Source organism: Ciconia boyciana, chromosome 23, assembly GCF_034638445.1.
Source record: "Ciconia boyciana chromosome 23, ASM3463844v1, whole genome shotgun sequence".
In the NCBI taxonomy this organism is placed as follows: Eukaryota; Metazoa; Chordata; class Aves; order Ciconiiformes; family Ciconiidae; genus Ciconia; species Ciconia boyciana.
Window position 1 is genome coordinate 4,444,029 of NC_132956.1, and position 24,394 is coordinate 4,468,422.

Below are 24,394 nucleotides of genomic sequence, written 5' to 3' on the forward strand. Positions count from 1 at the left end.
GTCCTCGGTTTAAAGCTTGTATGGACTTCATACAGCTGCTCAGGGCCACACCAGGGTCCCGGGCTGAGCTCTCGGATGCTGAGGACCGTATTATAGCTCTGGACCGTGTTGTCTGGGGGACAGAGGGATGCTGAGCTGTATCCCAGCCTGTCCCGCCCTCCCCATAGCTGAGAGTGCAGATGGCCCCTCTGGGGCTTAATCCAGGGGTGAGGAGGGGGCTGTTACACTCAGCTCTTCTCCTTTTGGCGTTCAGCATGCAGCTCAGATGGAGCAGAAGCAGAACGAGACGGAGAACAAGAAAGTGCATGGCGATGTGGTGAAATATGGCAGCGTCATACAGGTACGGGCGCTCGCTCTCCCCTCTGCGTGCGGCTGGTGGGTTTTGGGGGGAGATGCACAGACCCAGCACATGCGAGTCAGGCAGCTGCTGGGAAGGGGCTCGCGGGATCACTCCTGGGTATGACCAGCCCTGGGGACCTTGGGGGGCTGCACCACCGCAGCTCACCCCGGCGTTCGCCTTTCCAGCTCCTCCACATGAAGAGCAACAAGTACCTGACGGTGAACAAGCGGCTGCCGGCCCTGCTCGAGAAAAATGCCATGAGGGTGACGCTGGATGCCACTGGCAACGAGGGATCCTGGCTCTTCATCCAGCCCTTCTGGAAGCTGAGGAGCAATGGAGATAACGTGAGCGTGGGGCCAAAAAATCTCTAAATGAAGCTGTGCAGAAAGCACCGTGCGTGCCGCCTGCCAGGGCTCGCCTCCCTGCCAGGCACCCAGTCTCATCCTTGCTCCCTCCTTTCCCATTTTGCTCCCCAGGTAGTCGTGGGAGACAAAGTCATCCTGAACCCCGTCAACGCCGGGCAGCCACTGCACGCCAGCAACTATGAGCTTGCTGACAACGCCGGCTGCAAGGAGGTACGGGGAGGCTGGGCTGCCTGTGCAGGGTCTGGCTTTTAGGGCATGCCTGTTTGTTGTTTTTTTTTTTTTCCCTTTTTCTTTCTTTTTTTCCTTATGCCAGGGATCGTGACCTCACTCTCTTGCTCCTTAGGTGAACTCAGTCAATTGTAACACCAGCTGGAAAATCAACCTTTTCATGCAGTTCCGCGACCACATGGAGGAAGTGCTGAAAGGGGTAAGGAAGAAGGTTTGGCTGCCGCCAGCTGCCTGTGACATGGTGGGCTCTGGGGACCCGGCTCCGGTCCCCTGCAGGGGCAGGACGTGTGAACAGACGTTTGGCTGTGTGACAAGGGCAGAGGAAAGAGATCCTGTCTTGAGGACCTTAATTTCTAGGAGAATTCATCACTTGGAGAACTGAACAGCAAGCTAGAGTTGGATATTTTAGTATCTCCTGGCAGCAGGTACCCAGGGGGGCATGAAATTACCCTCTGCCTTATTGTATTATTGGCTCTCGAGGACAATATGAGGCACACATAGTGCCAGCAGTGGCTTCTAGCTGCGAGGACAATTTTTGGCTGTTTAGCCGTGCAGCAGGGCTGGCTGTTGCCTGGGAAAGGAACTTTCCCTGTGGAGCTATTGTTCGGGGCTGAGGTCCTCCAGGAAGCAGCTGGATGGATATTGATTGTTATGATCTTACAGACCCTCGTCCCCAGGCGCCACGCTTATCCCCGGCTTCCCACATCCACTGCATCCTCCTCCCCGGGGCGTTAATGCCTTAAACACATTGGTGAGCGGAGCCTCTGCCTGCTCCAGGGGTGTAAAATAGTGAGTTTGCACCCATTTTACAGCCCGGAGAGGGGAAGCAGAGAGGATTGACTTGCATGAGTAAATGGAGTGATGACATTGCGGAGCGCAGGGTGCCCCGTGCCCATGCAAGGTGCCCTTCCCCGGGTTTAGAGGAGCATTTGTGCTGCTAGAGGCAGGTTTTAGCACAGGTAGGTAGGACTGGAAAAGCTGATGGTGCCCTGCAGTGCCCAGGTCGTGCCGAGCCACGGCTGGGAGCTGTGCTCTGCTCTGGACCACGCACAGGGGGGATCCCATCCCCTTGCAGGGTGTGGGGGGTCACCGGAGGAGCTACGACGGTTTGTAGGAGAGCCACAGCCCTGGGTCTCACCACTGTGTCCTGGTGGCAGGGGGACGTGGTGAGGCTCTTCCATGCCGAGCAGGAGAAGTTTCTTACCTGCGATGAGTACAAAGGCAAGCTGCACGTCTTCCTCCGCACCACCCTGAGGCAGTCGGCCACCTCGGCCACCAGCTCCAACGCCCTGTGGGAGGTGGAGGTGAGCGGGGAGGGGATGGAGCGCGTGTCCGTGTGCTTCTGGGGTACCTCCATGGGTTGCTGCACTTTCACCGGGGGCGGGTGCTAGGAGCAGTGGTTATTTCTATACATTTCCACCCCTGGTAGCCTGACTGCCCTGGTGAAAGCCAGCGCAAGGCTCAAGCTCCACGAGAGCACTGGGATCGGCGGCTGCTGGTGGATGGGCGCCAGTGTCTGTCCGAGCGCTGCGCCCTGAGTATGTTTGCTCACGGCTGCCTTTGAGATAGGACAGGGCTCTTATCACCAGCGTGTTTGCCCGGGGTCAGCAGAGGCTCGGAGGCAGGAACGGTATCCTGGTTCCCCGCAGCCCCGTGCACCACCGACTGAGCTCACCTCTGCTTCTCCCAGGTGGTCCACCACGACCCGTGCCGAGGGGGAGCCGGGCACTGGAACGGCTTGTACCGCTTCAAGCACCTCGCCACGGGCAACTACCTGGCAGCGGAGGTAAGGGGGTGAGCAGAGGGATGCAGAGACCTGCCCTGCCCTCGAGAGGCTGGTACCATCCCTTGCAAAGGCAGTGCCCGGCTGCCCTTAAACAGAGCGGCGATGCCCAGGATGCTCCACGCTCCACTTTGCTTTTGGAGCCGTCCTGCCCTGGGCCTCCGCGGCTCCTCCTTGCTCACAGGAGGCATTGGCACCGGGGCTGTGAGCATCATCGTCGTTTGCCCGTTTGCAGGGCTGGGCTTTCCCCCCTGAAGTCCCCCACCCCATGGTGCAGGGGTTCAGTTGCCAAAATTGCTGTTCCTGGCTCCCTCCTCTTCTGGCCTGGGGAGGGCAGGAGGGGGTGGACGGGGTTTTCCTCTATTTGCTCGCTCCGGGCCAAGTGACTGTACCAGCACAACCTCCTGGTAGGATGGAAGTGAGAGATAATTCATCCTGCTGCATTTAACTGTTCCTGATCGGATTTTGCCTATCCTCATCCTCTGGTCCGCAGCAGCCTCCGGGGCTGTCCTTGCCTGGGGAGGGTGTGGGCAAAATGTGGGCCTGGAAACATCATTTGCCAAATTTTTTTTCCTCCCATTTAAGGCCAGCTCAAGGCCTCCTGATAGAGGCACAAAGAGGTTTCTGCATTTAGATAATGTGGTTTATATGACACAAATGAGCTGCCAGGACCAAGGGAAAGACAGTGTTACACCTTGCTGCCAGGGCAGCAGGGATGTACCGGGGGGGATCTTGGTGCACCACGTGCCAAAGGTGCTCCCTAGCTGGAGAAGACAACCAAAAGCAGTGCCCAGGGCCCCTTCCACCACTGGCAGGATGGAAAATAGCAAATACTGGGGCTCCGAAATGGCTGCTTTAAACCAAAAGACACTCAGGTGACATCTTCTGCAGAGGAAAGAAGATCACAGAATGATCCCCATCCCAGGCTGGTGCTGCCCGGCTTGTGTTGCTCACTGAGACCTCAGCCTGGGGCCTCGAGGGATTTACGGCAAGAGCTCGTCTTGCTGCAACGCAGAGCCCTGGGTCTGCTTGCCAGGGCTCACCCCGTCCCGCTCCTCGGGGACGGAGCGCTGTGCGCTGGGTACGGGTCACGTCCTCCAGCCCCATCTGGGCAGGTTTCTTCTCTCTGCGATGTGATCGAGGAAGGCAGGAATAGAGATAACACCCCGTGCTCAGGGTTTTGGAGGGACTGAGTGGGAGGACTGATAGCTGTCTTTCATCTCCCTCTTTAACTTTTCAGGAAAACCCAAGTTATAAAGGAGACGTGGCTGAGCCCAAAGCAGCGCCCACGGTGAGCTGTGTGCAGCCTTGCTAGCAGAAATGCTGCTGCTGCTGCTGCCTGAAATCACGCCGTCTCTTAGATTCTGCCTGAAAGCAGGGAAATGCCCTGAAACAGAGCCCGCTGCGGGGACAGTGCCTGCGCCATGCCACCGGGTCCCACTTGGTGCCGAGGCTGCGGCCAGAGGCTGTCCCGCTGCCCAGCAGAGCGTCCCCGCGCCCCGCACTGTAGAGTAGCATCCCTATGTCCTGCTTGCGAGAGGACCCTGCTGAAATCTGTTGGAGGGGTCCCAGTGCATGTTGGATCCCCAGGCCACGAGGAATTGCTGGTAGAAGAGAGATTTGGACTTTCAGGGGTTTTTTTCTCTTTGCTGTTGGTGAGGTTTGGAGAAGGGGTGGCCTCGTAGCTCAGGTGCATCACGCCGTGCTTGTGCTCTTGCAGCCCCTCGTGCGTCTCCATGCTGCGAGGCTCAGCCCGGCATCCGAGCAAAAGCTTCTGCTCTGAGCGTAGCCGCTGCGTGTCTCCTCCGGTGCCGTGTGCGCAGGGAGGCTGGGCTCGGTGGGGCAGCTGCCCTGCGCCAGGCTCAAAACCGCTTTCCCCGGTGCAGGGGGGCAGCGGCCGTGCCAGCCGCAGGAACACGGGGGAGAAGATCAAATACCGGCTGGTGGCTGTGCCCCACGGCAATGACATCGCCTCCCTCTTCGAGCTGGACCCTACCACGCTGCAGAAGACGGACTCCTTTGTCCCGCGGTACGTGAGCACACGTTGCCATGGAGGGATTGAAATAAAGAAGGGAGGCTTAATCGTGTGGTGTGAAGTTTTGGCGAGTCTGTTCTTGGGGGGGGCTTTGCTGGGTGTCGGGGGGAGTGGTGGGTGCTGGTGTGTCTGCGTGGGGATCGCTCACCAGGATGCTGCCATTTGCAGGAACTCCTACGTGAGGCTGCGTCACCTCTGCACCAACACCTGGATCCAGAGCACCAACGTGCCCATTGACATCGATGAGGAGAGGCCCATTCGCCTCATGGTACGGCCTTGCTCCCTCCTCCCGTGCGTGGATTTATCCCCCGTGCCCCAATAGCTCTTAACATGCTCCTGAGCGCCCAGGCTCTACCCAGGGACTGAAATACCCTGATGATCCAAGTGGGTAGCTGGACACCAGCCTAGAGCCCATCCCAGTAACCTAGAGCCCACCCCAGCCCTTCTGATGGGGACAAACTGGGTCACTGACTTCAGCCGGGGTGGGTGGTGGATGGTGGGGACAAGCTCGGCATTGCCCTGTCTGTGTGATGCTGCTTCCCCGTTGCTTCCCAGCTGGGCACGTGCCCCACCAAAGAAGACAAAGAAGCTTTCGCCATCGTCTCCGTGCCCGTGTCTGAGATCCGAGACCTGGACTTTGCTAACGATGCCAGCTCAATGCTGGCCAGTGTGGTGGAGAAGATGAACGAAGGTTTTCTCAGCCAGAATGACCGGAGGTAAAAAGTCATTTCCCTGGGGAGATGGGGCTGTGCTGGGCTCCTCCAAGGGCTCTCCAGCATCGCTGCAGGATGGGGCCCCTGCCTGGGTCTTGGTGCCAGCACTGTCTTGCTTTCCTGCCCACAACCCAAATCCACGCCTGCTTCTCCCAGGAGTCTGGCGAGGAAACCAGATAACGCCGCAGCCCCGCTCCGGCCCCTCCTTTGCTGCTAAAAAAATATCCGAGGGGCTGAGAGATGGCCCCACGATAGGGGCAGCCGGGTTAGTCACGGTATTATTTTTAGGTGGGTGGGTTCTTGGTGCTTCCTGAGCAAACACAGATCCCCCGTGGGACAGAGCGAGCCGCTTCCGCCCTGCCAGCCTGCCCCGCGCGGGTCCCGCAAAGGTGACTAAGGGGGCAGAGGCGTTAAATGCAAAATCCCTGGCATGAATCACGAGCAAAGGCCCCTGGCATTTACCCTGGCACATATAGTTTCCTTAGGAACCATAGGGGCTGTAAAACCTCTTGCTTCAGGACAGCCATTAACCTCTAGCAGGAAGGGGAGGATTGGCCAGCAGCTTCCCTGGCAGTCTTTTGAGCCCTGAACGTGGGCTCCTTGGTCCTCCAAAATGTTCCGGCAACATTGCAGGGACCCGAATCTGGGTGAGCTGCGTGGGGTGGGTGAGCAGCCCCCCCAGCCCATTTGCACTATGCTCCTTTGCAGGTTTGTGATCCAGCTGCTGGAGGACTTGGTGTTTTTCGTCAGTGACGTCCCCAACAATGGCCAGAATGTGCTGGACATAGTGGTGACCAAGCCCAACCGGGAGCGGCAGAAGCTGATGCGGGAGCAGAACATCTTGAAGCAGGTGAGTGGCCCCAGGACGCTGCATCCAAGCAAGGCCGAGGTCCTGCAGAGATGTCCTGCTCTGCCCAGGGCCGTGCTGGAGGCCAGGGATCTGGAAAACCCCATGGAGGAGGTGTAGCTGGTCTCCAGCCCATGCCCCAGTGGTGCACCAAGCCCTCCTGGCAAGCACGGCTGATGTCGAGCCATGCATGGTGGGGGTGGTGTGGAGGGGGGCACAGCACTTACCATCTTTGCTTTTGGGCAGATCTTTGGGATCCTGAAAGCCCCCTTCAAGGACAAGGGTGGGGAAGGGCCCCTGGTGCGGCTGGAAGAGCTGTCGGACCAGAAAAACGCTCCCTACCAGTACATGTTTCGGCTGTGCTACCGTGTGCTCCGGCACTCCCAGGAGGACTATCGCAAGAACCAGGTGCATGGGGGGTGATGGGGGACCCCCATCCCGCCACGTGTTGCAAAGCCCTGGGGGGCTGCCGAGGTGGGGCAGGGGGACATTGCCAGATTCCAACGCCCAGCCCCATGCGCTCACCGCCTCTCTGCCCGCTCCAGGAGCACATTGCCAAGCAGTTTGGCATGATGCAGTCCCAGATCGGCTACGACATCCTCGCCGAGGACACCATCACGGCCCTGCTGCACAACAACCGCAAGCTGCTGGAGAAGCACATCACGAAGACAGAGGTGGAGACCTTTGTCAGCCTGGTGCGCAAGAACCGCGAGCCACGGTGCGTGTCTGGAAAGGCCCCGTCCCAAAGGGCTTTGTGCTGTGTGATGGGTGGGATGTGCCTCGACCAGAGGTGTGGAGAGACCCCCGTGGACCCCCCTCTCACAGCGAGCTGTCTCTGCTCTGTAGGTTTTTGGACTACCTCTCGGACCTGTGCGTGTCCAACCACATTGCCATCCCCGTCACCCAGGAGCTGATCTGCAAGTGCGTGCTGGACCCAAAGAACAGTGACATCCTCATCAAAACAGAGTGAGTAGCCAAGGGGAGAAGTTTTCCATGATGAGGGTTTGGTGCCTGGTCCTGCCTTCCACCAGCTCCCGTGGTGCCCTGGTAAAAGCCTTCTCACCCCTCGAGGTGCAGCTGCTCCCCGTCCACGGGAACATCTCCAGTTTTACCCCTTTTCTGCCCTAGGCTGAGGCCAGTGAAGGAGATGTCCCAGACCCACGAGTACCTGAGCATCGAGTACTCGGAGGAGGAGGTCTGGCTCACCTGGACGGACAAGAACAACGACCACCACGAGAAAAGCATCCGGCAGCTGGCACAGGAGGCCCGGGCTGGCAATGCCCATGACGAGAATGTCCTCAGCTACTACAGGTGATGGTCTCATGGCATCTTCTCCCCAGGTGAGGATGTAAGGATTGCACATACTCACTCCCTCTACCCCTCATCCCTGGGCAGGTACCAGCTGAAGCTCTTTGCCCGCATGTGCCTGGATCGCCAGTACTTGGCCATCAAGGAGATCTCCCAGCAGCTTGGTGTGGACCTGATCTTCCTCTGCATGGCAGATGAGATGCTGCCCTTCGATCTCCGGGCATCCTTCTGCCACCTCATGTTACACGTGCATGTGGACAGGGACCCCCAGGAGCTGGTGATGCCCGTGAAGTTTGCACGGCTCTGGACTGAGATCCCCACGGCCATCACGATCAAAGAGTGAGACACGTTGGGGCTTGCAGCAGCTTTGAGGGACAGGGCAGGAGGTGGGATGGCAGATGCCATCCCGTGTGGGACTGGCTTGGCTTTAGCAGGGACTGGGAGGGAGGCATTTGTGGAGTGAATTTGGCAGGTCTCAGCCTTCAGAAGGAAGCGGTCTCCATCACTCACGAGCATCACTTCTGGCCATGATGGCTCAGCAGCTGCCTGGACAGTGCTCCTTCCAGGCTGGGTGTGAGGAGACTTGCCGTTCAGCTCACCCCCACCATCTCCCTTTGCAGCTATGACTCCAACCTCAACGTCTCACGTGACGACAAGAAGAACAAGTTTGCGAGCACCATGGAGTTCGTGGAGGACTACCTCAACAACGTGGTGAGCGAGGCAGTGCCCTTCGCCAATGAGGAGAAGAACAAGCTCACCTTCGAGGTGCGAGACCTGCCGGTGTCTCTGGCATGTTGCAGGATGCAGCACAGTTTGGCTGTAACTGCCTCTGCAACGAGGGTGGCCATGCTGGCATCCCTCTCCCCAAGGTCTGTTTATCCTGCTCAGCCCCGAGCACGGCAAGGTCTGGAGTTGCTTTGTCCTTCCCCAGGTTGTCAGCCTTGCCCACAACCTCATCTACTTCGGCTTCTACAGCTTCAGTGAGCTGCTACGCCTGACGCGGACACTGCTTGGCATCATTGACTGTGTCCAAAACCCCCAGCTGATGATGCAGGCAGTCTACAACGACGAGGTGACGGGTGAGTCCCTGCTCCATAACCAGGCATGGTCCTGCAGGAAGGAGTTTTCCATGGTCTGCCCAGTGCTTTCCAGTTTTAGCTGCAAGAAAACAAGCCACTGGTTTGCTGACATGGAACCTTTGGCTGGGTCTGCACTGGGGGACAGGAGGTGTTGAGGCCTTGGCCATGCCAGAGAAATGGCCAGTCTCTGCTACTCGTTCTCTGACTAATATCTACAGCGTTTTGCAATCTAAGTGGGTCCTTCCATTGGTCCTCTGCCACCTCCCTTTCCATCTGCGTTAACTCTGCCCACTGTGGCTGCCTCTGTAGGGAAGAACGTGCGGAGGTCGATCCAGGGTGTTGGACAGATGATGTCCACCATGGTGCTGAGCAGGAAACAGTCCATCTTCAGCCCTCCAAGCCTCAGTGCTGGGTCTGCCCCAGAGCAAGTGGACAGAGGGAGGAGCATTGAGAACGAGAACATTGTGGTGATGGAGACCAAGCTGAAGATCCTGGAGATCTTGCAGGTTGGAGCTGGTGGGGAGGGAGAAGCATTGTGGAGCTGCGGGTGGGACCCATGGGATGGGGTGGTGAGGGGTTTCTGATGCAAAGAGACAGCTGGCATGAAGAGGGCACTCACTTTTGCTTTCTTCTTCTTCTTCACTGACTCTAGTTCATCCTGAACGTGCGGCTGGACTACAGGATTTCCTACCTGCTTTCCGTCTTCAAGAAGGAGTTTGTGGAAGTCTACCCCATGCAGGACAGTGCGGCTGATGGAACGGCTCCAGCCTTTGACTCCACAAGTAACTCTTCCACTTTGCTCCTGGTACAGCTTCAACTCAGCAAACCCCACAGGCTGGGGACACACGGGCAACGGAGGTGACAGCTCCTGCAGCTCTCCACCCGCCGCTGCTGCTGGCAGGGAGCGTGGGGGGGATTGGAGTTTGTGCAGATGGGATGAGGTGTCCTGTGTCTGTCGTGGATGCTCGGAGCAGGGGCCAAGGAGCTGGGTTGGTTCCTGCAGGTTTCTGCCAATGCACAGGGATCACATTGGCCGCCCCGTTCATCTCCCTTTTCCTCTCCCTTCAGCTGCAGCCATGAACCTGGACCGGATCGGCGAGCACGCAGAAGCCATGTTCGGTGTGGGGTGAGTCCCTGCCCCCTCTGGTGCATAGTTAGCCTGGCCGTAGGGCTCTTCCTCTCCTGTCCATACCGCCAAGGCTGAAAGCTGCAGGTGATGAGGAAGATGAGGCTCTAAAGTCTAATGCAGCTGTCCCCATCAGCCCTGAGGGGTGACTGAGTGCACGCGTCCCCGTGGCTGCTAACACCAAGCGTTTTCGTCCTGGCTTCAGGAAGACGAGCAGCATGTTAGAGGTGGATGACGAGGGAGGGAGGATGTTTCTGCGGGTGCTGATCCACTTGACGATGCACGACTACCCACCGCTCATCTCCGGCTCCCTGCAGCTCCTCTTCAAGCACTTCAGCCAGAGGCAGGAGGTCTTGCACACCTTCAAACAGGTAACCCTGGTGGGACGCTGCTCTGGAGCACTTCTGAGCTCATGCTTGGCTGTGGGTGCAGGACATGGGATGGGTCCTGGCCCCTTTCCTTGGGAGGGAGGTCTGAAAGAGGAGGGGAATGGGGTTCGTGCTCCAAACTGGAAACCCCTGGGAATGTCGCTGCAGGTTCAGCTCCTGATCTCAGCCCAGGATGTGGAGAACTACAAGGTGATCAAGTCAGAGCTGGACAAACTCCGCACTATGGTGGAGAAGTCGGAGCTCTGGGTGGACAAGAAGGGCAGCAGCAAAGGGGACAGCACGGTGGAGGGGAACAAGAAGGAGAAGAAAGAGGTGAGAGTCCTGAGCAAGACCCTGGGAACTGGGGCAGGAGAGGAGTGGAAGGCGGAGGTGCAGCTCGCTTCAGTCCAACACCTAACGCCTCTCGATGGGCCATGCACCCCTCTCCCTGGAAGAAGGGGGTCAGGGAGGGTCCTGCAGGGTGTCGTTCTGCCCCAGGCTTTGGAGAGGTGCAGTGGGACCCTGGTGCTGTTTCTCTTCCCTTGCAGCATGCTGCTGACGAAGAGGTCATTGCTCCAGGAGAGAAGAGCAGCGAGAACTATCAGATAGTCAAGGGGGTAAGTGAGACCGAATCCTGTCCCCAGGGCTGTTCCTGGAGGCACGGCCAGTGATGTCTGCCTGGCCTGGGCTGGCATGGGTGCACCAGCAAGAAGGGAAAGGGTGAAACCATGGCGGGGATTTCCAAGCTCTCCTGTGGTTCAGTAGAAACGAGTCCAAGCCAGGGCTTGTTCCTGCGAGCTCAGCGCAAGGAGGAGCCCTGTTACATCCCCAGGGCTCGTGAGTGAGCCTTGCACTGGGGGGACTGGAGGGGAGAGGCTCGGTGATGGGTACGAGGGCTCTCTCTGCATGGGACTGCAAGGAGGATTTCTGAGGGGGGTGCCAAGATTTGTGAGCGATGCAGGGAGCACCTGGGTTTATGGAGGGCACATCTGGATTGCAGGCAAGCCCCCAGTGCTGGTGGCCATCCTGATGGTCTCCCAGGCTCAATTCCCCTCTGCCATGGTCCTTCTCTCCCCAGATCCTGGAGCGGCTGAATAAGATGTGCGGGGTCGGAGAGCAAGTGCGCAAGAAGCAGCAGCGCCTTCTGAAGAACATGGATGCCCACAAAGTGATGCTGGATCTGCTGCAGATCCCTTATGAGAAGGTGGGTGGGCAGAAGTTGGCTGGTCCTGAAGTGCCCAGGGCAAGGGGTGGGGGACGCGAGGATGCCCCTGCATGGCTGGGTCCCGCAGCTGAGCAGGGCAGGAGGGGCAGCAGCCTGCTGCTGCTCTCCATCCCTCACCAACTCTGGGGATTTCTCTTCTCTGCCCTTCCTCAGGGTGATGCCAAGATGATGGAGATCCTGAAATTCACCCACCAGTTCCTGCAGAAGTTTTGTGCTGGCAATCAGGAAAACCAGGCCCTGCTGCACAAACACCTCAACCTGTTCCTGACCCCGGGGGTAAGGAGAGGGGACCGAAGGGCGGTCGCAGGCAGCAGCACAGGGAGAGACTTCAGTATCTCTTCTGGGGCTGAGAGCAAGAGATCCAAAAGCCAGGAGGAGACGGAAGGATCAGGGCAGGAGGGGAGGCTGTTCCTCATGGCCCCACAGCCTCACTCTGCTCCCCTGGTCCCGCAGCTCCTGGAGGCAGAGACGATGCAGCACATCTTCCTCAACAACTACCAGCTCTGCTCAGAGATCAACGAGACGGTGCCGCAGCACTTCATCCACTGCGTGGCTACCCATGGCCGCCACGTGCAGTACCTCGACTTCCTGCACACCATCATCAAGGCCGAGGGCAAGTACGTCAAGAAGTGCCAGGACATGATCATGACCGAGGTGAGCACTCTCCCCACAGCCCGAGGGGCATGAGCATGACGGGTAGCAGGGCATGGCTCCTGGGAGGTGTATGGGTGGCTTCGTCCTCGAGGAAGAGCCTCCCCAGACATATACTGGCTTCTCCCTGGAGTAGGAAACATCTCCAGGAGCTTAATGCAAGGTCCAAGAGCCAATAACCGTTTTGGAGTCCCACAAGTTGTGATTTTTGATTGCACTGCAAATGCCTGGTTTTTCCTGTAAATGCACGGCCCTTTCACCCTTCACCGGCTGCTGCTTCTCATCACCCTGCTGCACAGGACACCGTTTTCTGCCTTGTGAGGTTTCTGACCCTCCTTCTCCGGAGTGGTGACCACTGACCCTTCCCTGCAGCTCACCAACGCTGGGGATGATGTCGTGGTTTTCTACAATGACAAGGCTTCACTGGCCACCCTCCTGGAGATGATGACAGCGGCCAGGGATGGGGTGGAGGAGAACAGCCCGCTGATGTACCACATCTCACTGGTGGACCTGCTGGCTGCCTGCGCCGAGGGCAAGAACGTCTACACAGAGATCAAGTGCACGTCCCTGCTGCCCTTGGAGGACGTGGTGCGGGTGGTGACACACGAGGATTGCATCACGGAGGTATGAGGTGCCCAGCGAGGAGGGGGCCAGTGCTTTGCACTTATTGCCTTCTCCTGACGGTGCCTGTGTCCTCCCTCCCTCCCTCCCCGGCAGGTGAAGATGGCCTACGTGAACTTTGTCAACCACTGCTACGTGGACACGGAGGTGGAGATGAAGGAGATCTACACCAGCAATCACATCTGGACTCTCTTCGAGAACTTCACCCTGGACATGGCCCGGGTGCGTGGGGAGGGTTGGGTGGGAGGGACGCAGCAGCGATGGCTGCTGTATCGGATGGGCACAGGTTGGTGGCACTGAGAATCCCTCCAAGCCTGGGGCATGGGCACCCACGGGGACTTGTGTAGCTGCCACACCAGAGGCCAAGGAGCAGTCAGGGCTCTCTGGTGTAGACCCAGGAACTGTGTCACTGGCCACATCCTTCAGCTCAGCAAGGTCCCAGCAGCGCTGTATGCCAGCAGCATGCAGCCAGGACATGTGCTCACCTCGCCCTGGTGCCATCAGCATCTTCCCTTCTCCTCACAGATGTGCAAGAAGCGAGAGAAACGCCTGCCAGACCCTACACTGGAGAAGTATGTGCTGACGGTGGTGCTGGACACCATCAACGCGTTCTTCAGCTCCCCCTTCTCTGAGAACAGCACCTCGCTGCAGGTAATAAGGTGCTGCATGGACAGGCCACAGCTGGGGGAGGAAAGCAGCTCATCAAGCCCCCCAAAACAAGGTCTGGACACACCTTGCACTGATACGTACCTGCCTGCTCTCTCTTTCAGACCCACCAGACCATCGTGGTGCAGCTTCTCCAGTCCACCATGAGGCTGCTGGAGTGCCCCTGGCTGCAGCAGCAGCACAAGAGCTCGGTGGAAGCCTGCATCCGCACGCTGGCCATGGTCGGTAAGGAGCCGTGCCAGAGCGATGCTCTGCTCCCCACCGACTAGGAGCATGCAGCCACCTTTGGCTGCCTCCGCTCCGGCGGTGAGCGAGAGCCATCGTCCCTACTGTGGGTCTTGGCAGGGCACCCCAGCGACAGGCTGCCGGCCGGGAATGAGGAGGTTTGGCTCCGGGATGTGCTTTTTTTGAGCTAAATCTCCAGGCATGACCAGGGTGGCATGGGGATAACCGAAACCTGGGCTTGGTTGGGACATCCCTGGTGTGTCCCTGCTGGTGAAGGGCCTGGAAACAAAGCCAGCATTTATGGTGGTTTTCCCTTGACAGGACTTTGCCCTCAGCCTGCTTGTAGCTGCCTGACTTAGGACAAGGGTTGTTAGCACTGAGTCACCGTGTGGAAAGGATTGCTCGGTGGTTAGACACTGGGTGGGGATTTCCCTTTGTAATTTGAGGCAGGGTGCTTACAACGTCTCCACGCTCGGCTTTCCCAACCAAAAACTCGAGGTGGTGCCTCTTTCCATCCTACGTCGGGCTGGGGGGGCTGTGGGCAATGTTATGCTGCAGTGGGGAGGGATGGATGGAAATATTCCACCCGTCACTAGCCTAGAGGAGTTTACTCTTGTAGTTAACCCAAATCTTCTCTGCTGCAAATGAAGAGCTGGTGAAGGGGTGCCTGGCCCAAAGCAGTGTGGTAGGACCCAGCCGATGGGGTGGGCTGGGTCGTGGCTGTCCCCAACCCTGGCTCTGTCTCCTGCAGCCAAGAGCCGCTCCATCGCGCTGCCCATGGACCTGGACGCCCACGTCAGCTCCCTGCTCAACAGCAGCTCCACCAGCACCATTCAGAGGAACACGTCCAGCTACAAGACGGCCACGCGGACCTTCCCCCGCGTCTCCACCACCCCCAACCAGTGGGACTACAAGAATATCATAGAGAAGCTGCAGGTATGGGGTAGGGGTGGCACGGATCAGTGCATGATAGCAAGAAGGTGCTGGCATTGCAGGGGTCCCTCTCCCGTGCTCGTGTCTCCTAGGCATGCATTGGCCCTAAAGGTGTGTGCTGTGACTTGTAGGACATCATCAACGCCCTGGAGGATCGCTTGAAACCACTGGTGGAGGCTGAGCTGTCTGTCCTGGTGGATGTCCTCCACCGGCCAGAGCTGCTTTTCATGGAGGGGACGGAGGCATTTCAGCGATGCGAGAGCGGAGGTTTCCTGTCCAAGTGAGAATGCTTTGCAATTGCCCAGGGATTGCTGGGAGTGCTGGGAAGGGCTGGTGACCCTTTGTGGGTTGCGCATGCTGGTGTGTGCCTCCAGCCTGGAGGGATGGTGGGGACGGTTCCCTCGGGGACCCCCTTGTCCCTCTCAGCTGTGTGACGGTGGCTCTGCTGTGCCAGGCTGGTGCAGCACACCAAGGACCTCATGGAGACAGAGGAGAAGCTGTGCATCAAGGTGCTGAGAACGCTGCAGCAGATGCTGGTGAAGAGGAACAAGTACGGCGAGAGGGTGAGCACCATGGGCCCGTGGCACGTCCTCAGCCCTGCTCCTTGTCCGTGCAGCCCCCACTTCCCAGGCTGGCAGTGCCCTCCCCGCTGCAGCCCATGGGTGCTCAGCCTCACTCTGCTCTAGTGCTGCTGGCCCTGGCGTGGGGAGACTTGTGATGTTTATTTGTCTTGGCAGGGCAACCTGCTGCGGAAAATGCTCCTGAACAATTACCTGCAGAACAAGAAGTCCAGTTCCAAAGGGGAAATTGTAGATGCTGCTGGGGGAGGTGAGTGCCCCTCTCCTGCGCCTTCCCTGTCTCTTCGCTGCTCACACACACACCTTGAATTGCCGGCTCCTGAGCCATGATGGGATCAGGTCTGCAGCTGGTTGCCATGCCCCCACCGCCATGGGAGTAAAGGATTTGGGGAGCTCAAGGGATGGGACAGAGATGCCCCTGGCAGTGATTTAGCTGTGCTTGTTCTCCTGCACTACCACAGCATCACATCCGTTCGTGTCCTCTCATGCAGGCCAAGACCAGGACTGGTCTGCTATTGCTGCTGTCCAGTGCCGGCTGGACCGAGAAGGGGCCACCAAGTTGGTGGCTGACCTCATCATGAACACCAAGAACGAGAAGATCTTTCAAGAGAGCATCCTGCTTGCCATCCGGCTGCTGGACGGAGGCAACACCGAGATCCAGGTGCAGAGCCCTGGCTGCGCGGTGGGCACCGGTCCCAGGGGGATTGGGCAGCCGTGGTTTGATGTGTGCAGTGTAACCGTCCCAGCACTTCAACACTGGGTGCAGGGCAGTCCTCAGTCCTGCGTTGGCCCCTGGGCAGCAGGCTTTGCCAAAATACTGTTTGGTTGCATGTGTTTGCTGGCCGTCCAGAGGAGGAACTGCAGAAATCTGTCTGGTTTTGAGTTTTCCAGCTCCGTGGCTGGATCAGGCTCGGGGGCTGGATGCGAAAGGGGTAGGTTGTTGCAGGCTGTTTCTGGAGTAATGCTGATGCCCTCTGCCGGGTATTGCTAAAATGGCTCAGGGCTGCAGCTCTTGGGTGATAACTCGTGGGTTATCTTGCATCCTTTATCACAGGGAAGCCAAAAAATTGTACACGCAAGAAACAGTAGGGTTCTAGGCCTGGATCTGCTGTAATTGCTGCTTGCTCTGTCCCTAACCCTGCTTAGGGTAAAGGAGAGCACAGTGGCAGGGGACGATCCAGCCTTGTAAATCCAAGAGGACTGTGATATCCAGGGCTGTTGCATGGAAATAAACCTGCTCACCACGTTATCTCAGACAAGGTCTTGAGTGTTGGAGGGCTACCAAATCAGAGAGGCAGGCAGGGACAGTTTGGACCCCGTGGTGCAGACTTGAACGACTGTCCTCCCTCCTCCCAGAAATCCTTTTACAATCTCATGACGAGCGACAAGAAGTCTGAGAAGTTCTTCAAAGTTCTGCACGACCGGATGAAGAAGGCACAGCAGGAGACCAAGTCTACGGTGTCTGTGAACATGAGTGACATTGGGAACAAGCCTCGTGAGGACAAAGACGAGCCTGACCCTGGCACCAAAGGTATGGGGCTGTGTCCCCGTGGTAGAGCCAACGTCTGTCTCGTTGGATAGCCCCATGCTAACGAGGTCGGATTGCCCTCTAGGACGAGGAGACACCTTCCTGATGCCTGGCACCCCCTCCCGATACCCGATGGCCATAGGGTTTCGGAAGGGCCATGACACTGGGGAGCAGGGCCAGAACAACGAAATGGGGGTGACGGTCCTGATCATGGAGCCTATCCTCCGGTTCCTGCAACTGCTCTGTGAGAACCACAACCGGGACCTGCAGGTTGGTTACGGGGCCTGCTAGGGTCTGGGGGTCAGGACAGAGGCCGTGGGACTGGGGTGTGGGAAGGCTGGGCTCTGCCCCAGTTTGGTCCAAAAAGCCATTGCACCACCCACTCTGTGCCTCAGTTTCTCCATCTGCAAATGCACCATCCCTTATGGATAACTTTTGGTGCTGTGGAAGGAGCCGTTCACGGCACGACTGTGTCCGTGGGACTGAGTGCTGCATTTGGAGGCCTGTACGTTACAGGGGTGGCTGGAACCCAATTCTCCATCGAACTGCAGCTGGAGGGGGTGTTGGGAGGGGGATCAGGACTGCTCCCCCATCTGAGTGATGCTGCTCAGCCCCGTAACTGCGGGCTTTGCTCGGCAGAACTTCCTCCGGTGCCAGAACAACAAGACCAACTACAACCTGGTGTGCGAGACGCTGCAGTTCCTCGACATCATGTGCGGCAGCACCACAGGGGGGCTGGGGCTGCTGGGCCTCTACATCAACGAGTACAACGTGGCCCTCATCACCCAGACCCTGGAGACCCTGACCGAGTACTGCCAAGGACCCTGCCACGAGAACCAGGTCTGCGGGTATCCCTGCAGGTCTGGGTCATTCCCGGCGTGCCTGGGGCGTTTCACCGCCGATCGGGGATGCCCAAGGGAGGATTTGGGGGTGGGCCATGGGAAAGCAGCAGCGACAGGGCCAGCTTTTGGTTTCAGGGTGTGAACAGGAGCAGAACACGGGCAGGAGAGGATGCCAGGGTGCACAGGGATGCTGCACAGGTTATGAGCTACTGCTTGGCTAGATAATACGGTGATGCAAATAGGGGTTAAATAATATAGTGGTGCAAATGGTGCCCTTTCCAGGGAGACGGGGGTTTGGGGCTCCTGGGGTAATCAGGCAGGGTCAGCGCTGTAGGCAGGCTCCGTTTCGGACCTGGGCTGTGTTGGAGGGTGAAGCTGGGAGGACTGGCGGCATCCATGGGATAACGCATTGCATTGCTCCCCCAGAGCTGCATCGTGACCCACGAGTCCAATGGTATCGACATCATCACAGCCCTCATCCTTAATGACATCAGCCCCCTCTGCAAGTACCGGATGGACCTGGTCCTGCAGCTGAAGGTAGGCAGAGCCTCGGGCTGGGATGCCCACGTGTGTGCATCACTGCGTGGGTTTGCTGGCATGGCCATGGGGGTGCTGGGGGCGAGGTGGCCGCTGTAGCGGGGACTGTGCATGTGTTGGGTCCTCCAGTGTGGGAGCACGTGGGCGTGGTGGGACGGGGTTGGTGCATCTCCGCCGTGTGAGGCTCAGATGCCTCTAGCATGGGGGAGTTACGGCTGACTGAGGCACGGGGGGTTTCTGCCCACTCCGAAGCCCTGGGCAGCGGCAGGGCACGGCTCCCCTCAGCAATGGCTTCTCCTCGCCAGGACAATGCCTCCAAGCTCCTCTTGGCCCTCATGGAGAGCAGACACGACAGCGAAAATGCTGAGCGGATCCTCATCAGCCTCCGCCCACAAGAACTGGTAAGGGCTGCCAGTGAAACACCCCAGCCTTGCCCCGGTGAGCCCCCAGCCTCCCCCCTGCCCATTGCTGGACCTCTTCTGCCTGTGGGTCCTGATGCAGTTTCTGGTTTGCAATCCAATGAGCATCTCGGCTGTTGCCGTAACACTGGTCACACACCGCCTTCTGCACAAGCACCCTTGCCCGATGGTATTCCCAGAGCCATTCGTGGACGGAGGAGGAAAACAAGGCAAGGAGATGGGGAGAAGCTCACTGTCCCTCTGCTGCCTTCCAGGTCGACGTGATTAAGAAGGCCTATCTGCAGGAGGAGGAGTGTGAAAACGCTGAGGTTTCCCCCCGGGAAGTCGGCCACAACATTTATATACTGGCGCTGCAGGTACTGAGCTGTGACAGCACGGTCCCTGCCATGCTGGGCTCCCCGTGCCGTGCTGGGCTCCCATCCACCGATTTGCACATTTCTTCTCTATTTTTATTTACATTTCCTCCAGCCAGGCTGGCCTCCTTGGGGAGGCATGGCTGGGAAATGTGCTTTTTGGCTCCTGTGGAAAGCCAGTCCCCAGGCTTGCCGGCCGTCCAGCTCCCCTGTGCACCCCAAGTCCCGCTGCCGTGCGCACCGGTGGCTGCTCGCCAGCCCGTGCTCACCCGGCTATCGCTGTCCCTCTTCCAGCTGTCCCGACACAACAAGTCTCTGCAGCAGCTCCTGAAGCCGGTGAAGCGAATCCAGGAGGAGGAGGAGGAGGGCATCTCGTCCATGGTACGGAGGGGCCTCGGGAACAGAGGCAGAGCCCCTCCAAGCCACCCTGACCGGAGACTGCAAAGAGTCTCCCACCCTGGGTTTCACTGTTTAACGCTTGATGGGTTTTGGTATTCCCCAGGGGGGACTAAAGAAAGAAAGACTTATCAGTGCCCTTGTAGTCAAAAGTACAAGTCCAAAGGCGTGCGCACCAAGCTGCGGAGAGCCGTATTTGTGGTGCTCAGCTGTAGGGTGACATCCAGCTTGCTGCAGGTACAGGCTGGTGGCTCTGGTGGGGTCCTGCTGGTACCCGCTTTCTCCCCTCCTCTTCAGAAGAGGAAGGGCTGAGTCCTTTGCTGTCACTTCTTGCCGCTGTACCTTAGATCCCGAACAAGATTCAGCAGTAATATGATTTCCCTGGGGTTTTACGGGCATTGATTTGTAATTTGTGGATTAGCAGCATTTGGATGTAATTATTGCAGGGAATCGAATGACTGTCACCTTGGGGAGAGCTCGTACCCCTTTAGGAAGCTTTAATTCATTTGCTTTTCCCTGAAACCTCCCCAGCTATGGTAGGTTTTGAGGAATGCTGTTGTCAGTGCAGAGTTAGACCTGACTCCCCTGCCCGAGGCCACTCTCATCCTCTCTCCCTCTCCCCACATCCCAGCTCAGCCTAAATAACAAGCAGCTGACCCAGATGCTGAAGTCGACGGCCCCGATCCAGGAAGAAGAGGAGGACCCGCTGGCGTATTACGAGAAACACACATCCCAGATTGAGGCAAGACCTGTTAGTCGTTGGGTTGCCAGTATGCACATGGTCAGTGAATCCCACGTGTGCTCCAGCTGCCCATGCCTGGTTACTTTGCCCTAGGAGCCTTCCCATCCTTGTGCCAGCAAGAAGCAGACGGGCCTTTTGCTCTGCAGAGAGCTGGAGGCGTTAGCAGAGCCCGTGAGGAGCTGAGGGGATGAGCTGCACCCCAGACCCTTCTTTTTCCTCCCAGCAGCAGTGGGGACGCGGCCGATTCAGCAGCCCCATCCTTGCTTGTTGGCACGGGTCTTGCAGATGGGCCAGCAAGGGTTCACGTGCTCTCAGCTTTCCTCCAGCTCAGCCAGGGCTGTCTTTGCTGGGTTGATTTCTGGTGTTATAGACGAGTGGCCGGTGATATTTGGATCCCGGTGGAGTGGGAGGGAGGAGGGGAAGGCGCAGCTGGGTCTAGGAAAGAGGAAGCCAAAGGGTGGCAGGGGCAGGATCTGACGGCACCCTCCCCTTCACCCTGCTTCCCGCAGATTGTGCGCCTGGACCGAAGCATGGAGCAGATAATCTTCCCTGTGCCTGGCATCTGCGAATTCCTCACCAAGGAGACCAAGTACCGGCTCTTCACCACCACGGAGCAGGACGAGCAGGGCAGCAAAGTCAGTGATTTCTTCGACCAGTCGTCCTTCCTCCACAACGAGATGGAATGGCAGAAGAAACTGCGCAGTAAGAGCAAACCAGACCTTCCCCTCGGGCTCTCCCCGGCCAGCACGGGCACTTCCAATAGCCCCTGTTGTGAAACTGGGAGGCAGCCATGCTTTGAAAGGGCTGCAAACCCTGGCAGCAGATGTGGAAATCACATCTCTGAGCTCCTTGTGCCTCTTGCTCTGTAGAGCACAACACACTTGGCAGTTTGCAGGGAGTGGAGGTTAATCAAGATCCCAGGGATGTATTTCCTCCATGCCTGTTAGTGCAGTTCCTCGGTAGTCTGAAATGCATCTTACAGCACATTCCTTGGGATTACACCTGCAGGTGTTTTCCCGTGGAAAGCACTCTCTTCATTTGTTTTCAGTTGCCTTCTCCTAAGCCAGGATCTAGCAGCTACATAGGGGAAGTAAAACTTGTTTCTCTGCACCCTGCAGACCTGCTTAGGTGCTTTCAGGGCTGCATCAGGATGGAAATCCTGGCTTAAAATAGCGGGAGCTCAGTAGTCACACTATAAATACTGCGATGCAGCTAAGGAGTAATGTAGCAGCTCTGAAAACACTTGCAGATCCAGTCAAAACTGTCTTAGGAATTCAGCAGGAAACAAGTTTCCAGTATGGATGGGAAATTGCTGGCTGGGTCCCCTCTGGGACCGAGCACCAGCGCTGAAAACACAAAGACACTGTTGTTTTGAAGGACGCGAGTGGCGAGGCTGTAGGAGGTGGGAGATGGGGAGGAGGGTGAGGAGGAGAATGGAGCCGATCTGATTCCAAGGTGCCAGAGCAGGTCAAAGGGATGAGAAGCCAAGAAATGCGAGCAGTAACATTTTGAACTTTGCACTCCTATTTCAGCAAAAAGGAGGGAGCTTTTATTAACGTTTTGCAGGAAGTGGGAGGCAAGGGTCCCTCTGGGCCCGCTGGCTGTACTGAGCCAAGCCCTTCGGATGTCTGGGAGGACAAAGCCTTCCCCAGTTGGCACAAGGTTGGCTGAGATGTGTGTGTCTGCCTCCTCTCCCTCCAGGCATGCCGCTGATGTACTGGTTCTCCCGCAGAATGACACTCTGGGGAAGCATCTCCTTCAACCTGGCTGTCTTCATCAACATAATCATTGCTTTCTTCTACCCCTATGTTGAAGCCACTTCCATGGGTAAGTGCCCCAGCAGCTGCTGCTCCTCGAGGTGGAAGAAAAAGGGGACCTTCATATGCAGGAAAACTGGTCCCTTACCTGTACTCCCCCTACCCTCAGTCTCCTTTTGACTGCTAAAGCCCCAGGTCCTTTCTGCTGGTCAAAGGAAGGGATCGAGTCAAGATTTCACTTGCTAGCCCTCCCACCGCTTCCTTCTCAGGAAAAAGTCTCTTCTCCCTGGGCTGCGCTTTCCCTGTTTCTAACATGGGGGAAGCAATGACAGAATACGTACCTGCTGTCAGGCAAAGCCTGCATCGTTTACAGTGGGTTTGAGATATCGGATAAAAGATGTTAGGAAAATGTATCAGTAAGAACCGTCTTAGTCAATACTAGTCTTTGCAGTCAAGCATAATTTCTCTCTTTCTTCCCTCTGATAATCAGCACGTTAGTTTTTCTGGACAGTCTGCACAGCAGCACAGTGTCAGCTGGCAGCGTGCATGTAATCTCAGGCCATTTAATTGCTGTGGGTCTTCTCTTCCCAGGAGTGCTGGATTCCCCGCTGATCTCGCTGCTCTTCTGGATTCTGATCTGCTTCTCCATCATGGCCTTGTTCACTAAGCGCTACGGCGTCAGACCGCTCCTCGTGGCACTGATCTTGCGATCGATTTATTACTTGGGGATTGGACTCACTCTGAACATACTGGGAGCTCTCAATGTAAGTTCTCCATGCGCTGGAAAAATAGCATAGCAGCCCATTACACAGGAGGCTCTTCTGCATTCATAAAGTGCAGCAAACCCCACTCCTTCCCATTTCTGGTTGTTCCCCAGCTGACCAACAAGATTGTGTTTGTGGTGAGCTTTGTGGGCAATCGTGGGACCTTCATCCGAGGCTACAAGGCCATGATCATGGACGTGGAATTTCTTTACCACGTTGGCTACATCCTGACGAGCGTCCTGGGACTCTTTGTGCACGAACTCTTCTACAGCATCCTGGTACAATATACGCAGATGTTTGGGGCACGGAGGTAGCCAGTCTGCTCTGTTAGAAGCTAGAAGGTTCCTGTGACACCTTCCAGGGGCTGATTGATAACAGCAGTGAGAACAATTCACTGTGCTCTAATCTTTGTGTAGGCTGATCTTTCTGCCTTCCGACAGTATCTATTACTGTCTCTCTCCTGGTCTTTTGCTATCTCTCTCTTTCTAATCTCTACCGTGTACTTTATCTGGGTCAGCTGGGAGACAACGTGAGCTGGTGAGGGCAGAGGCAGGGTGCATGTGTCCTATTCTTGGCTTTCCTGCTGTGCATAAGTCACTTCATTCTTCTCTGCTTCCCTGCAGTAAGTTGGGAAACTTAAATGCTTTATGTGAAAGTTTAGTCAAGGTCTGCTGAGTGATCCAAGATCTCAGGATAAAAGGGGAGATAGGTAGGCCAGGCATTATCAAGAAAAGCACCCCGCGGCACTTCTTTGCTCCTGGGTCCTTTCAGCTGTTTGACTTGATCTACCGTGAGGAGACCTTGTTTAACGTCATCAAAAGCGTGACGCGGAATGGGCGCTCCATCCTGCTGACAGCGCTCCTGGCTCTCATCCTCGTCTACCTCTTCTCCATCGTGGGCTTCCTGTTCCTGAAGGATGACTTCATCCTGGAGGTGGACCGGCTGCCGGACAGCAAAGCCAAAGGTTGTTCAGGCCTTGCCCTGGTTGGCTGCGGTGCTTGGGCTGGAGAGGGGCCAGGCAGAGCGTGGGTCCCCTTCTGCAGCTGGTCCCTTGCGTGAGATCCTGCTCCCTCCTTGCTGCAAAAGCACGCGCGTGTCTGCGTGTGCACGTGCATCGTGGCTTTTATACCCTTGGCACAAACTCCTGGTAGCACTGGTGTTGGGGTTAGCAGAGAAGACAGCTGCCTGTGCCAACTTACGGACCTTGAGCTGCAGAGAGCAGGGTTTTGGGGCTGGGAGTGATTGCAGAGAAGGGGGTGGACAGCGACAAATGACACTTTAGCACTGTAGAGGTCTTACTGAAACTTGAGCAAAAGATTCAAGGCCTAGAAAAGGCTAGGAGAATGCGAAGCAACTTTTTTTTCCCAAGAAGTTTGAAAGCTACAAGAAGGGGCAGTTGAAAAGCACCTGTGACCGCAGTGAAGAGCTTTACTAAGGCAAGTTGATGCTCTAACAAAGCTGTGGTCTCTTTTTACTTGCAGGTGACCCCTTGGGGATGCAAAGGAACATGGAGACCTTCATGGAGTCATGCAGCAGTGACAAAATTAGCTGCTCTGCTGTGCCCACTGCCTTGGAAGGTAAGTGAGCTCATTAGAAAGGTCAACTCAGCGGCAGAGTAGGTTGGCTGCCTGGTTTGTCAGCGAGCTCAGAAAAATTCTAGCTTTTCAAAGATGGAAACAAACAACCTACTTTCTGGCACATTGCAGGCCTCTTGCCTGATAATTTTGCACTGACCCTGGCATAAAAAATGTTGAAGTCGATTCTATTTAGTCATAAAGAAAGCGAGAGCTTCAGGAGCGCTCAGCCAAACACCTCCACAGCAAGAAGCAAGCTGGAGGAGCTGCTGGGAAGTTGCTGGCTGGGAGATCCAAAACAAGCATCTGCTCCCAGGAGATTTGCCACTGCATCAGAGTCATCCCCGCAGCTCTGGATTCTTTGCAATGGTCTGGTACTTCTGCCCTGTCT

At 57.1% G+C, this 24,394-nt stretch overlaps 1 protein-coding gene across 1 annotated transcript in view; it reads left to right on the plus strand.

Annotated features, from left to right (window-relative positions):
• ITPR3 (inositol 1,4,5-trisphosphate receptor type 3) overlaps positions 1-24,394 on the plus strand; it is a 43,291-nt gene that overhangs the window by 15,478 nt on the left and 3,419 nt on the right. Inside the window, exons 4-53 of the mRNA XM_072844844.1 lie at positions 254-340; positions 526-684; positions 817-915; positions 1,049-1,132; positions 2,091-2,237; positions 2,624-2,719; positions 3,957-4,007; positions 4,603-4,745; positions 4,920-5,019; positions 5,307-5,467; positions 6,173-6,314; positions 6,558-6,719; positions 6,857-7,029; positions 7,158-7,277; positions 7,440-7,622; positions 7,707-7,958; positions 8,240-8,384; positions 8,551-8,698; positions 9,008-9,204; positions 9,351-9,480; positions 9,767-9,824; positions 10,030-10,195; positions 10,361-10,525; positions 10,741-10,809; positions 11,271-11,396; positions 11,571-11,693; positions 11,871-12,071; positions 12,441-12,692; positions 12,786-12,911; positions 13,215-13,340; positions 13,460-13,580; positions 14,332-14,516; positions 14,645-14,793; positions 14,968-15,076; positions 15,251-15,341; positions 15,583-15,752; positions 16,448-16,622; positions 16,705-16,889; positions 17,259-17,459; positions 17,888-17,998; positions 18,304-18,399; positions 18,672-18,773; positions 19,065-19,151; positions 19,798-19,908; positions 20,418-20,610; positions 21,610-21,735; positions 22,257-22,429; positions 22,543-22,707; positions 23,201-23,393; positions 23,911-24,006. Of these exons, the coding sequence (XP_072700945.1) occupies positions 254-340; positions 526-684; positions 817-915; positions 1,049-1,132; positions 2,091-2,237; positions 2,624-2,719; positions 3,957-4,007; positions 4,603-4,745; positions 4,920-5,019; positions 5,307-5,467; positions 6,173-6,314; positions 6,558-6,719; positions 6,857-7,029; positions 7,158-7,277; positions 7,440-7,622; positions 7,707-7,958; positions 8,240-8,384; positions 8,551-8,698; positions 9,008-9,204; positions 9,351-9,480; positions 9,767-9,824; positions 10,030-10,195; positions 10,361-10,525; positions 10,741-10,809; positions 11,271-11,396; positions 11,571-11,693; positions 11,871-12,071; positions 12,441-12,692; positions 12,786-12,911; positions 13,215-13,340; positions 13,460-13,580; positions 14,332-14,516; positions 14,645-14,793; positions 14,968-15,076; positions 15,251-15,341; positions 15,583-15,752; positions 16,448-16,622; positions 16,705-16,889; positions 17,259-17,459; positions 17,888-17,998; positions 18,304-18,399; positions 18,672-18,773; positions 19,065-19,151; positions 19,798-19,908; positions 20,418-20,610; positions 21,610-21,735; positions 22,257-22,429; positions 22,543-22,707; positions 23,201-23,393; positions 23,911-24,006 (7,030 nt within the window). The remainder of the gene's footprint in view (positions 1-253; positions 341-525; positions 685-816; positions 916-1,048; positions 1,133-2,090; positions 2,238-2,623; positions 2,720-3,956; positions 4,008-4,602; positions 4,746-4,919; positions 5,020-5,306; positions 5,468-6,172; positions 6,315-6,557; positions 6,720-6,856; positions 7,030-7,157; positions 7,278-7,439; positions 7,623-7,706; positions 7,959-8,239; positions 8,385-8,550; positions 8,699-9,007; positions 9,205-9,350; positions 9,481-9,766; positions 9,825-10,029; positions 10,196-10,360; positions 10,526-10,740; positions 10,810-11,270; positions 11,397-11,570; positions 11,694-11,870; positions 12,072-12,440; positions 12,693-12,785; positions 12,912-13,214; positions 13,341-13,459; positions 13,581-14,331; positions 14,517-14,644; positions 14,794-14,967; positions 15,077-15,250; positions 15,342-15,582; positions 15,753-16,447; positions 16,623-16,704; positions 16,890-17,258; positions 17,460-17,887; positions 17,999-18,303; positions 18,400-18,671; positions 18,774-19,064; positions 19,152-19,797; positions 19,909-20,417; positions 20,611-21,609; positions 21,736-22,256; positions 22,430-22,542; positions 22,708-23,200; positions 23,394-23,910; positions 24,007-24,394) is intronic.